This window comes from Myripristis murdjan, chromosome 20, assembly GCF_902150065.1.
Source record: "Myripristis murdjan chromosome 20, fMyrMur1.1, whole genome shotgun sequence".
In the NCBI taxonomy this organism is placed as follows: domain Eukaryota; kingdom Metazoa; phylum Chordata; class Actinopteri; order Holocentriformes; family Holocentridae; genus Myripristis; species Myripristis murdjan.
In genome coordinates this window covers 1,536,128-1,551,127 of record NC_043999.1, presented here as the reverse complement: position 1 = coordinate 1,551,127, position 15,000 = coordinate 1,536,128, and the positions used below count along the sequence as shown (strand labels likewise).

General features: G+C 48.7%; 1 protein-coding gene across 1 annotated transcript in view; it reads right to left on the bottom strand.

Annotated features, from left to right (window-relative positions):
- Positions 1-1,268: 1,268 nt before the first annotated feature.
- Positions 1,269-15,000, bottom strand: part of sugct (succinyl-CoA:glutarate-CoA transferase) — a 113,543-nt gene continuing 99,811 nt past the window's right edge. The window contains exon 14 of the mRNA XM_030079205.1: positions 1,269-1,519. Coding sequence (XP_029935065.1) covers positions 1,356-1,519 — 164 coding nt within the window. The 3' untranslated portion in view covers positions 1,269-1,355. The remainder of the gene's footprint in view (positions 1,520-15,000) is intronic.

Below are 15,000 nucleotides of genomic sequence, written 5' to 3'. Positions count from 1 at the left end.
TTAAGGTTAAGGTTAAGGGTTAAGGTTAAGGCTTAAGGGTTAAGGGTTAAGGGTTAAGGTTAGGGTTAAGGTTAAGGGTTAAGGGTTAAGGTTAGGGTTAAGGTTAAGGTTAAGGGTTAAGGGTTAAGGTTAGGGTTAAGGTTAAGGGTTAAGGTTAAGGGTTAAGGGTTAAGGTTAAGGTTAAGGTTAGGGGTTACGGGTTAAGGGTTAAGGTTAAGGTTAGGGGTTAAGGTTAAGGTTAAGGGTAGGTTAAGGGTTAAGGATTAAGGTTAGGGTTAAGGTTAAGGGTTAAGGTTAAGGTTAAGGTAAGGGTTAGGAAACTTTATCTGGCAGCGTCGGTCCGTGTGTCTGAGCGTCCTGCAGGCCTTCTCCCTCCTTTCAGGGACTCTGCCGCCCCCTGCAGGCCACGTCACGTCGCTGCTCTTTCATAAAACCGTGTGTTTCCGCGCCGCAGCCACACACAGCGCCACCCCGACACGCTGCCCCCTGGTGGCCCGGCGGCTGCATTCCAGCCTCGGCCTTCAGTCTGGACTGCAGATTTTGTTGTTTCATGACACTTTTCCCTTTTTTTTTTGGACACAGAGGCCAAACAGCTGATCGTCCCAGGACACCTCACCAGCCGTCTGACTGTCTGACTCTGAGACAGGATTTAATTATTGACCAGTTATTGATTTATTTGTTTTGCTTACTGCGGCCTTTTTAAATGTCTTTTTCTCATGTCTTTTATTTTGTATTTTGAATATGTGGACACTGCTGAATAAAGTATCTATCTATCTATCTATCTATCTATCTATCCATCTATCTATCTATCCATCTATCTATCTATCTATCTATCTATCTATCCATCTATCTATCTATCCATCTATCTATCTATCTATCTATCTATCTATCTATCTATCTATCTATCTATCTATCTTTCCAGACAACAGACTAAATTTCCAGGTTTTCCAGGAAGCGTGGGAGCCCCGCCCACAGAGCTGCCCCGCCCACAGAGCGGCCCCGCCCACAGAGCGGCCCCGCCCACAGAGCTGCCCCGCCCACAGAGGCAGACAGGAAGTGTTTTGTGAGCAGTAAAGGTCAAAGGTCATGGTGAGGCTTTTCCTTCTCCCTCCTTACCTGATGATTCTGAACCTGATTGGTTGTGTGTTTCCTGGTTTTTCCCAGGTGCCCCGGCGGCGTGAGCGCCCGAGCCGCGGCGGCGTGAGCTGCGTTCGATTTGGTCGTTGTTATTGTTGTTTATTGTTGTTTATTGTTGTTTATTGTTATTGTTTTTGATTTCAAACTGATCTGGAATCTGTTCTGTGAAGGTTCATTTGAATCTCGTTGTTTTCGCACGCGGCCGCTCTCTCAGCCAATCAGGACGCTTCGTTCTGGGCCACCGCCCCCGACTCCAGCAGCGACCTGATGACATCATCACTGTAGGACAGCGTGTCTCTCAGCACCTGCACGGTGTGCTGGCCAATCAGAGGAGGGGGCGTCGGCCCGCCGGGGGAGAAGCTGCTGAAACGCACGGCCGGGCCTGAGGAGACAAACAAACAAACAAACAAACAAACAAACAAACAAACAGACAAGCAGACAAACAAACAAACAGACACACAAACAAACAAACAAACAAACAGACAAACAAACAAACAGACAAACAAACAGACAGGAGTGTTACTCAGTTTGGTGGAGCAACAAAAGAAAAAACAGCTCTGTGTGTGTGTGTGTGTGTGTTTGTGTGTGTGTGTGTGTGTGTATTTGTGTGTGTTTGTGCAAGACAAAGAAAGACAGAATCTAAAAAAGACACCAGTGGTTTCTTTTCTCCACACCCTAACACACACACACACACACACACACACACACACACACACACACCCTAACACACACACACACACAAACACACACACACACACACACACACACACACACACACACATGTTTCAGATCAAACGGTTATCTGTGTGTCAGTCCGGCGCCAAAACGACACCGGAGCTCGTTTATTTATCGTCCGTCTCCACGGCAACCGCAGGCGAGGCCGAGAGAAAACAGCGAGTTTCTCAGAACACGAAGCAGGAAAACCAGCCGACCAATCAGAGGGCGGGGCTAAAGGATCAGTTCACCCAAAACACAAACAGAACAGAAGAAGAAGAGGAACGAGTGCAAACTGAAGGCGGAGGGATACCGTCTGCTGGTGTGTTCTCCGGCTGGAACTAGTTCCCATGGAAGCATGAGATCACGTCTGGCGTCTGGTCGATTCTCATGTTTTAAATTTTCAAAACAATCCTCACCGGCTCCGGCGTGTCGGGGTGAAAAAAAACAAAAAACAAAAATGTGTTTTGGGTGGAATGTCCCTTTAAGCTGCAGTTTGTTTGTTTTTCAGGGAAAACCTCGGAAACGTGCGACACACACAACCTCTCACAACAAGTCATGGAACAACATGAGGAGCACACACACACACACACACACACGCTGGCTGCTTGTGTGTCAAAGTGTTGCTGGACGTCGGCAGCGGTGCGTTCAGGTGCTCATCAGATTGATGGGACGTTTTGGTTTTCACACAAAACAAAAAAAAAAAATCCAGTGGCTTCCAAAGTGTTTTCATTGTTCTGGCTGCAGGTTCCTCGGAGGTTCCTCTCCAGAACGTTCCTCTGCTCTCCTCCCAGAGCGAGCAGTGGGCTTTCAGAGCTGCCACATCACTCCTCCTCCCTTTCCTCCATTCATTCCACTACGATATGAACATGAACTTTCAGAGCCTTCACACTTTCTTCACTCCAGTTTTCCATCAGCCCAATAAAGTCCTCCACATGAGTTTTCCTAAAAGCAGCAGCACTGTTGGCTTTTCAGGACTTTTTCACACTGAAACTCCTCTTCCTCCTCCTCCTCCTCCTCCTCCTCCTCCTCCTCCTCCTCCTCTTCCTCCTCCTCCTCCTCCTCCCCCAGGGAAAATAGTCCCTAAGCGGGGAAACGTTTTGCTTTCCACAGCCGATCATCAGCTGTGTGGTTTGTGAATGTTGAGGACTTTGTTCCATGCAGGTAAATTTATAACTAACTACCTGCATGAAACATGATTTTCTATTTTAAACACATGAACACATTTCTGTGATCAATCAATCAATAACGTTTTTTCAGGGCAAAACACAGCAAGAAAAAGTAAAGCAGAGGAAGAAAATCTTTCAAAATCACAAAAAATAAAATAATAAAAATATTAAAAATGTTTAAAAATATACGCGCAAATAATGATAAACATAATTTAAAGTGTGCAGTGTTGAATGTGTGTGTGTTCGGTCCGACCTTCTGACAAATTAAACGTGCCTCTTCATGGGCCATGGGATTTTTCATTACTTCTAAAGTCCCAGTGAAGGGGCTTGTGGAGGGTCGGCTCGGAGCGGCACTGACAGGAAACTGTGAGCCGGCGGCGGCCATGTTGGCTCTGGTTTTGATGAAGAGCACGGTGAGGAAGAGGAGGAGGAGAGAACATGATGTCTGCCAACGCCTGTGGTTTCCCCGTGTGTGTGTGTGTGTGTGTGTGTGTGTGTGTGTGTGCGTGAGTGTGTGTGTGTGTGCAGTAAGTGGAGATGGACTGATGCCTGTGACCACATCCCCTATCTCTCCCTCTCTCTCTCTCTCATTATGTCTGTCAGCCTCGCTCGCCCAACATCACACTGCCTCTGATTTATGAACCTCTCTCTCTCTCTCTCTCTCTCTCTCTCTTTATGAATTCTTTTCTTTCCTCTTTTTCATTCCCTTCTCCTTGTTTCTTTCTCTTTTCTTCTGTCAACTCTCCACTCGTTTCATTTCTTCTGCTACACAAGTCATCTCTCTCTCTCTCTGTCTCTCTCTCTGTCTCTCTCTCTCTATCTGTCTCTCCCTCTCTCTCTCTCTTTCTTCTCAACACATCATCCTGTTCTTCACTTCTGAGCTGCAGTAATGAAGCTTCACACACACACTGACTTTTTCACCCCTCTCTCTGTGTGTGTGTGTGTGTGTGTGTGTGTGTGTGTGTGTGTGCATGTGTGTGTGTGTGTGTGTGTGTGTGTGTGTGTGTGTGGTCATGAAACATGCATGTCACATGGCGCTGCAGGGCCTCATTAAGCGGAGAGAGGATGATGATGAAAGGAGGCTGATGATGAAGACGTCACACATGACAGATCTGACCCCCCCTCGCTCGCCCACGCTCTCTCTCTCTCTCTCTCTCTCTTTACCTTTGTTGGCTTTTCAAAAGAGCGAGGGATGGACGGAGAGTTGACCTCACCTCGTTTTATTTTTAGCTTTCTCTCTCTCTCTCTTTCTTTCTTTCTTCTCAGCTCCTTTTCCCAGAATCCTCTTGGCACTGTTCCCTCGCCTCTCTGGGTTTTCGGTCGTTTGTTGTTTCTGCTCTGTTTGTCCCTCCCGTGTTCCCGTAGCCGTCTCAGAAGCCCCGCCCTCTTCCCCTTGTTCCCCCCCGGCCAATCAGCTCCTCTCCTGCCGTCTCATTGGTTCACCTGTGTTTTGACGAAGACCAACGAAGAAGAAGAAGAAGCGGCTCACAGGGGGAGGTGTCAGGGTCTCTGGACCAATCACATGGAGCGTCAGTCCAGAGGGTCGGTGTCGAAAGCTGGCGTCTGATTGGTTAAGAGAGAGTGACGATGCTAACAGCGTCTGAGCCACCAGAGGGCGCAGCGGAGACCCGACCCGGCGTGAGGGGGTTAAACCTCTGAGGACACCTGATCACAGGTGAGAGGGCAGCCAATCAGACGTCGACGTTACAGCTCTCAAACGGGTTCACTCGCCCCCCCCCCGGTGGTGCGTGGCGGTACTGCAGAACAATCTGATCATAACAACTAACAATAAATAACAAATACATGACAGGACTTTGACATTATGCGCTTTACATTAATAACACGACGATTTAAAAGATGAAACGGAAGCAGAACCAGACAGAACCGGCTCAGGAGAACCAGACAGAACCGGCTCAGGAGAACCAGACAGAACCGGCATCGTCCTGAGGCGGTTTCACCTCCAATAACAGGATTTCCAAAATAAAGGGGTATGTTTTAGACACACACACACACACACACACACACACAGAGGTCTCTCTCTCTCTCAGTTCAGTTGCTGCTCGATCGTCCCTCCCCGGGCCCCCCAGCCACGGCTTGGAAACAGGCTCCATTATGTTGTCACACCCTGTAACCTGCCCTCTGTGTGTGTGTGTGTGTGTGTGTGTGTGTGTGTGTGTGTGTGTGTGTGTGAACATGTCACGTCTGTCTAAATCACCGAGCTCACAGTGTTCCACATAATTACCAACACACTGATTTTGTTCAGATGTGTGTGTGTGTGTGTGTGTGTGTGTGTGCGTGTGTTTCCTTGACACTGAAAGGTGATATTGTTGAGTTCAGTACAAAGTGCCTAAGGCCACACACACACACACACACACACACACACACACACACACAGGTTAAACCAATCAACATTCTTTCTACTGTCAAAAAGTTTCAGCCGAGCAACCTGATTGGTCGAAGTGACATTCCGGTGAGAGCGGTCAGGTGACCCGCCTGTCGGCCATGTTGGAGGAGTTCAGTTTTGGCTGTTTGTGTTTTGGTAGAGATGAAATGACCCAAACAGACTGAAGCGAGCACGCCTGTTCTCCTGTCGGCCCCTTTCAGCCTTTCAGTCGTCTGATGTTTGGTTCTGCTGAAGGGAGGATGGAGGGCCCGACCCGCCGCGGGGCCCAGCCCGCTGCGGGGCCCGACCCGCCGCTGGGCCACCAGGAGACCTGAAGCTGCAGGCTCATGTTCCCTGTGTTCTTTGGTTTGTCTGTGGAGTTTCTCATGTGTTCTGTGTGCTGAGTTCTGAAGTTCATAGTTTTATATGATCTGTGCACCAGGACACCAAGACACACCGTGACACAGTGACACCGACACACCGGGACACCAACACATCGTGACACCGGGACACAGTGACACTGTGACACCGTGACACCGACACACCGTGACACAGACACACCGTGACACCGACACACCGGGACACAGTGACACCGTGACACCGACACACCGTGACACCGGGACACAGTGACACCGACACACAGTGACACCGACACACCATGACACACCGGGACACCAACACACCGGGACACCGACACACCGGGACACCAACACACCGTGACACCGGGACACAGTGACACTGTGACACCGTGACACCAACACACTGTGACACCGGGACACAGTGACACTGTGACACCGGGACACAGTGACACTGTGACACCGTGACACCGACACACCGTGACACCGACACACCGTGACACCGACACACCGGGACACAGTGACACCGTGACACCAACATACCGTGACACCGGGACACAGTGACACCGACACACCGTGACACCAGGACACAGTGACACCAACACACCATGACACCGACACACCGTGACACCAACACACCATGACACCGACACACCGTGACACCGATACACTGTGACACCATGACACCATGACACCGGGACACCGTGACACGAGGACACCGACACACAGGGAAACAGTGACACCGACACACCGGGACACAGTGACACCGGGACACAGTGACACCGACACACCGTGACACCGTGACACCGACACACTGTGACACCGTGACACCGACACACCGTGACACCGACACACCGTGACACCGTGACACCGACACACCGGGACACAAACACACCGTGACACCGGGACACAGTGACACTGTGACACCGTGACACCGGGACACAGTGACACTGTGACACCGTGACACCGACACACCGTGACACCGACACACCGGGACACAGTGACACCGTGACACCGGGACACAGTGACACCGGGATACAGTGACACCGACACACCGTGACACCGACACACCGGGACACAGTGACACCGTGACACCGACACACCGTGACACAGTGACACCGATACACTGTGACACCATGACACCAACACACCGTGACACCGACACACCGTGACACCGGGACATTGTGACACCGGGACACAGTGACACCGACACACCGTGACACCAGGACACAGTGACACCAACACACCATGACACCGACACACCGTGACACCAACACACCATGACACCGACACACCGTGACACCGATACACTGTGACACCATGACACCATGACACCGGGACACCGTGACACGAGGACACCGACACACAGGGAAACAGTGACACCGACACACCGGGACACAGTGACACCGGGACACAGTGACACCGACACACCGTGACACCAGGACACAGTGACACCAACACACCATGACACCGACACACCGTGACACCAACACACCATGACACCGACACACCGTGACACCGATACACTGTGACACCATGACACCATGACACCGGGACACCGTGACACGAGGACACCGACACACAGGGAAACAGTGACACCGACACACCGGGACACAGTGACACCGGGACACAGTGACACCGTGACACCGTGACACCGACACACCGGGACACCGTGACACCGACACACCGTGACACCGACACACCGGGACACCGTGACACCGACACACCGTGACACCGACACACCGGGACACCAACACACCGACACACCGTGACACCGGGACATTGTGACACCGTGACACTGACACACCGTGACACCATGACACTGGGACACAGTGACACCGACACACCGGGACACCGACACACCGTGACACCGATACACCGTGACACCGACACACCGTGACACCATGACACTGGGACACAGTGACACCGACACACCGTGACACCGTCACACCGTGACACCGTGACACCGACACACCGTGACACCATGACACTGGGACACAGTGACACCGACACACCGTGACACCGACACACTGGGACACCGTGACACTGGGACACAGTGACACCGACACACCGTGACACCGATACACCGTGACACCGACACACCGTGACACCATGACACTGGGACACAGTGACACCGACACACCGTGACACCGTCACACCGGGACACCGTGACACCGACACACCGTGACACCATGACACTGGGACACAGTGACACCGACACACCGTGACACCGACACACTGGGACACCGTGACACCGACACACTGGGACACCGTGACACTGGGACACAGTGACACCGACACACCGTGACACCGTGACACCATGACACTGGGACACAGTGACACCAACACACCGTGACACCAGGACACCGAGACACCGAGACACCGTGACACCAGGACACCGACACACCGTGACACCGTGACACTGGGACATTGTGACACTGATACACCGTGACACCGGGACACAGTGACACCGACACACCGTGACACCGGGACACCATGACACTGGGACACTGACACACCGGGACACAGTGACACCGACACACCGTGACACCGACACACCATGACACACCATGACACACCGACACACCATGACACACCGTGACACAGTGACACACCGTGACACAGTGACACACGGAGACACCGGGACACAGAGACACCGTGACACCGATACACCATGACACCGTGACACCGACACACTGTGACACAGTGAGACCCTGACGGTTCAGGTGTGTGTTTGCCCCTCCCTCATTCACATGCTTTTGAAAGTTTCCCTTCAGGTTTCTTTCTGCACAGAATCTGAATCTGGATAAAAACAGGTGGCGGGCCGCTCCTGCCTCATGACCCTGCAGATCAGCGCACTGGTTAGCATGTCTGCTAGCCACTAGCGTTAGCATGTGACAGAAAAGCGAGACGGGAAGCGACGAGTTATTTCTGGAAACTCCCAACGAGCCGCTGGATGTTAAAGAGCAGCGCTAATGAGCTGCACTCTCACAGCCCCGACTGAGTGTGTGTGTGTGTGTGTGTGTGTGTGTGTGTGTGTGTGTGCCAACACGTGCATGATTGCACAAGCTTGTATCTGTGTGTGTGTGTATGCCTGCATGGTTTTATGCATGACTGTGTCTATTTATGCGTGTGTGTGTGTGGCTCCCGGGACAATGCTTCTATTTTCACCCCATTAGCAACTTGTTTTCCCCTTCAATAGCACTCAACAAGTGTCAAGCTCAGTGTGTGTGCGTGTGCATGTGTGCATGTGTGTGTGTGTGTGCGTGTGTGTGTGTGTGTGTGTGTGTGTGTGTGTGTGTGTGTGTGCGTGTGTGGTATCAGGGTGAATAATTAAGGAACAGTGATGTAATTCTGTCTTCCATCTCATGCCTCTCTGTTCTCTCAGGTCAGCTGACATGAACCTGAACACACCATCATGTCTGCTGAGTGGTGGGGCGTTCAGGTGCATCTGAACGAGCCCGGCGTCCGAACCCCCGGCCCTGCAGCCGAGACGCCAACGACGCCAACATTTCTTTTCATGCACAAACATGACCCTTTTTTTTTTTTTTTTTGTGGCAGCACGATTTAAACAGCAGCAGTTTTCAGTCACACTGTGAGCTAAAGAGCAGCAGAGTCACACTCCCTTCAGTCTGCGAGGTCACTGAACGCATCACGAGCTTAAACGGAGCTTTATATAGAAAAACAAACCAAACGCTCTCTTTTCTCCGTACATCACTTTCCCCTTTGACCTCTGTCCAACGCTGAAAATGTATAACAGACAAAACAAAACACAATTCGGCGGCAAATTCTCTTCCTGGTTTAGCTGCAATGCATTCTGGTCAATGCAGTCTCTTAGCGGTTTCTCGTTCAGTCCAATAGAAAATAGGTCAAATCAATTTCAACTGTCAACTCAGTGCATCAATAACAACTGTAGTGCAAATATCAAACATAATATCAAATAAAATCAAATCTTTTTACTCTTTTTAAACTGTAAATAATAACAGCAGCTTTCAATTAATCAATCAATTATGAAAAATAATTAAACTAAATTATTTTTTATTTATTTTTATTTATTTTATTTTCATTTTATTTTTATTTTCAAGAATAATCTTATTTAATCTGCCTTTTTTGGGTTTTTTTTGTAATGTTTGGGTTATGTCTGTGTCTTTTCTCTTAATGTCTGTACTTATTTCTCTTACAATTTCCTGTAATGTCAGTACTGTACAGGTCGTCTTGTAATGTTATTGTCTGGTTTGTCTCTCTGTTTGGGACCCCCTCGAAAACGAGATGATTCATCTCATCTCATCAATAAACAATACCACAACAATAATCTGCCCCTTTATCACAAAAATCAATTAGCAAAGCACTTAAATTAAAACAACAACCACAAAAATAAACAAAATTAAATTAAAATAAAACAGCTGCCGGCCCCAACACAGGCAGTCACATTCTTTTTCCCGAGTTCAAATTCAATTTATACCATTCAAACATTTTTTTTTTTTTTTTTTTTTTTTTATATTTACATATGGGCTACTATTCCTTTCATGACAATCAAACATGACTGACACATTTCATGATATTTCCTGAACACACCGGCTTTAATTGATCTTTTAAATGGAACTTTTCACTTGGATTCTTTGGTTTCTTTGTTCCATGAACAGATTCCTGTCACAGAAACGCAACGCAACGTTTAGCTCTGAATCTTGTTTTTTTTTTTTGTTTTTTTTTTTTAAAGATCTCTGTTCCTTTTAAGTTCTAATTATTAACGTCACAACCTGTTAAGTTACGACCGCACGCCCACGCCGAGCCGCCCGGAGGCGTCTGAACCGAGCGACAGGAAGTTACTGATGAGTGTTTCCCGGGCCCTGAACGCACCGCGATGGGGGAAGACCTGCTGACGTCTTTCCGGGCGACTCGAGGGACGAGGACGCCGCCGTGAGAGCATGTGACTGGTTTATTCCATGTAATAATAAATTTATTAACACTATCCTGGGTTATTTATAGCCATTAATTTAATTATTAATTGACTTATTAATTATTGTGTGTTTCCATATTCGGCCCCCTCGCTGTTGTAGTCGAAAAGCCCAGTTGTTGGGTGAACTGGCACTTTAATGCTTAATTCGTTCAAGCATCCGTCTAATGTGGAATTCATGAGTTCATCCTCTCACTCGTCCGTTTCCTCCGTCCATCAATAACAAGTCTGATCCAATCAGATCAAATCAATCAGGTCAAATCAGATCCATTATCCGAGCAGCAGGGGGGCCGCTGCCCTGTCCCGGCTCGCTCCCCGGCCAAATCCACGCCCATTGTTCCTGCTTTGCACCCATTCATGATTCCCTCCATCATCTCTATTAATGGACACACACACACACACACACACACACACACACACACGCATATTTGTCTCTGCTCTTGTTTACTGAACAGAGATGGAGGGAACGGGAAGAGGGGAGAGAAAAGAAAAGAATATTGTTAATGGAGTGAATAGACTCGGAGCCCATGCACACGCACACACACACACACACACACACACACACACACGCACACACACACATCACATTTTGCTTGCCTCAAATTTTGGTGTACTGAAAACCAAACTGTTGACCACTTCTGAAAAAACACCTCCTCATTCATTTCTTGCCCACACACACACACGCACACACACACACACATGCACACACACACGCACACACACACACACACACACACACACGCAGTCCTTTGACATTGTGGTTTTGTGTAAATCACGAGAGAGAGGAAGATTACAGGGCATATAGGAGCACCATGGGATGTCATGTATATGTTACCAGGATGTGTGTGTGTGTGTGTGTGTGTGTGTGTGTGTGTGTGTGAGAGAGAGAGAGAGAGAGAGAGAGAGAGGCCACAACAGACGCCTTGTACTGTGACCCTCACACACACACACACACACACACACACACACTGTAACCAGCAGATGGGAGCTATCAGAGCTTCCTGTCATTCACTGTCCATCTCTCTCTCCCTCTCTCTCTCTCTCTCCCCCCCTCTCTCTCTCTCTCTCTCTCTCTCTCTCCCTCTCTCTCCTAAATCTCAACCCTAAATCTTCTTGTTTAGTGGGTTTAAGCTGTAAAGAAAAAAAAAAAAAAAAGAAAAAACATCCAAACTGAAGCTGAGCAAACTCATCTGATTATATTCAAAAATAAATAAATAAAATAAATAAATAAAATTGCAAGAAAAAGGTTATGGAAATTGGCATGAAATTCCTCCAAATATCTGTTAATAAAATTCAAGAAAATTTTTAAAAAAGTTAAGAAATAAAATACAAAGACGTTCCTCATGTGCACTAATTTAAAAAATCATCAATAAAAATAATAAATAATAAATAAAAAGCCTCTTCATCTGTTTATTGTTTCTGGACATTAACAGTCTGTCCTGACGATGACATCACGCATCATCACACCTGCCAGCCAATGACACGCTCCGCAATGCAGCTCTCTGATTGGACAGGTAGAGCACATCGCACACCACTACAGGTCAAAGGTCAATGTCAGGACCGCACATTTCAAAGTAAAAGCTCAGAATTAAAGTGCAGCTTGAAGGGGTGGAGGGTGGGGGGCTTAACCTCTCTCTCACACACACACACACACACACACACACACACACACACACACACGCTCACAGGTGTTGACATGCTGCAGACACACACTCTTTTACAAGTTACAGAAAACACATGAAACACACACTCCTGCTGAGTCGACTGGCTTAGCACCAAACACAACACACACACACACACACACACACACACACTGCCTGCTCGCCTGCACTCATTATGAATGTTTTCCTGTTGCATGTCTCTCTCTCTCTCACACACACACACAGACACACACACACACACACACACACACACACACACTCAGGTAGAGAGACAGATTGCAGTGTAAATACATGTTGGTGGACAAACAGCTTCCTCTGAGTGGAAACACACTCAGATCCATCAAACCAGCCGGCAGCTCAGAGACTCCCTCTATGTGTGTGTGTGTGTGTCTGTGTCTGTGTGTGTGTGTGTGTGTGTCACTGTGTGTGTTTTGTTAGCATTAGCGCTGGCTGCTAACCAGGAACTTGTGGTTTTAATGAGAAATATTTGTTTGTGTATCTGCAGGGTAATTCATTACTGCCCTGTCCCACTGTGGTGTGTGTGTGTGTGTGTGTGTGTGTGTAGCCTCCCACTGCAGAGCTAACCATAACTGAGTTTCCTGGAAAATGTCGTTTAAGAAGTTCAGAGCGAGAGAAGAGCCTCTTGACTTTGGGTCGAGGGTTTGAGGGTTTGAGGGTCGAGTTTGGATGAAAAAAACGAAACAAAAAAAAAACAAACTTGAGACACGACATCGTTTAAAAATAAAGAGAGGAGGGGTGGCGTCTCAGCGTTGCTATGACAACAAGAGCCGGATCAGGCTGTAGATTTTTTTAAAATTTTATCTCATCTCAGATTTTTTTAAAATTTCATCTCTGGATGATGAGACGCCGCCGTGAGGAGAACTCGTCAGCGTTTGACCCGCCCCTTCTCTTTTGTGATTGGTCAGTGCCAAGTGTTGCTGACTCAGCGACTTTGAAACCTCAGCAGATTCATTTGAATTCTTTCAAAAACATGGGAAAAAAAATCAACGAGCACCTTAACAAGACAGTTAAGCTACGTTAAAAACAAAAGCAAAAAAGTAAATGACCTGAAAATTGGGATTTTTTTTCCCCGTATTCTTAAATACACAATTAGAATAATTTTACTGTAACCTTATTGTTACTAATTTTCTGACAAATTTCCAGGTCATTTCTAGCTAAGCTGCTCATTTCCTTTTTTTTTTTTTTCCTCTGTGATTTTTGAAAGAAATGACCTCAGTGAACTGCAGCTTTCACAAGAACTCTGACCTCCATCCAGGTGTCAAAGCAGACAGGTAGCTCGGGATCGGGGGGGCTGATAGGTGTACCCTCCCACTGAGGCAGAGTATATAATGTGTTTGTCAAAAAAAAAGGTACATAGACCCAAAAGAGAGAAGTAAGTCAGTGTGGAGTCTGGCTGAATTTACCATCAGTGTCTGAAAATGTGAGCGCTGCTGCTGCAAATACACCCATCCTGGAAATACTCGCTGTGGACTCTGTAGGCTATTTTTTCTTCACTTTTCATCTCTCCCACCACAAGCCCTTCCTCTCTCTCCTGTAATCCAGAGACTGAGAAACTCGCTGCAGATTCTCTCCAGCTGCTATCTCTGCTTGTTGGACTTGAACCAGCGGCGGCTCTCAGAACCTTCAAACTGCAGGCTGGACAAGAAAGTGCAGTCAAGTCCCACCACAGCAGGGAACGCGAGGCTGCAGGCGGGCAAGACGACACGAGGTGAGGGGCTGAGGCTGGAAGGCGAGGTCTAGGTCGACACGAGGTGAGGGGCTGATGCTGGAAGGCGAGGTCCAGGTCGACACGAGGTGAGGGGCTGAGGCTGGAAGGCGAGGTCTAGGTCGACACGAGGTGAGGGGCTGAGGCTGGAAGGCGAGGTCCAGGTCGCTCCGTCTGACTTCCTTCTGAATCTGCAGTGGTCTCCTCGTCCAAGGCCTGAGGCGTCGCCATGCTCAGCAGCGCTCAGGGTCGGCGGTTCCTTTCCATGGACTGATGTTCGGCGGTACCGTCCACCGACAGGGAGGCTGTTGGGGTGGTCGCTCCCAGGTAACTGGAGTGAGCGAGGGAACTAAGGGTCGCATGGATTTCCTGGACATGGGACATTTTGGAAGCTTGCTGATGTGAGGGCTCAGGGTGAGAGTCCCGCTGTGGGCAGGAAGACAGTGCGTGACATCCAACGGTACACCTGCGGGGGATCGCTCATGGCCAGGTGGGTTTGGTCGGGTCTCCTCTGTTAGGAGACTCAGCAGCAGGTTCAGAGGCTTCAGGCTTCACTTGTTCTCTTGGGTAAATTCTTCCTCCGTTCATCCTGATTCTCCATGGACAGAGGTGACTCTGCTACCTCTCAGTTGACAGGCCAGATGGTGTTTAATATTTTTCCAAATCAATTTGATGACATTTATGGTCAGTTTTTGGCTTCCAGTGCTTGTATAGTGACTGGAACATGTAGGCAAAATCTTCCTGCATTCGACTGTTCGACAGTTCACCTTCATCATCCTCCGACAGGAAGGCAGCACGGAGCTGGTCATGGAGTTCCTGACAGGTGTGGATTATGTGGCGTTCACCACGAAACCCCACCAAGCAGTAAGCTCCTCACCTGTGGCCGGATCGAGGGCCAGG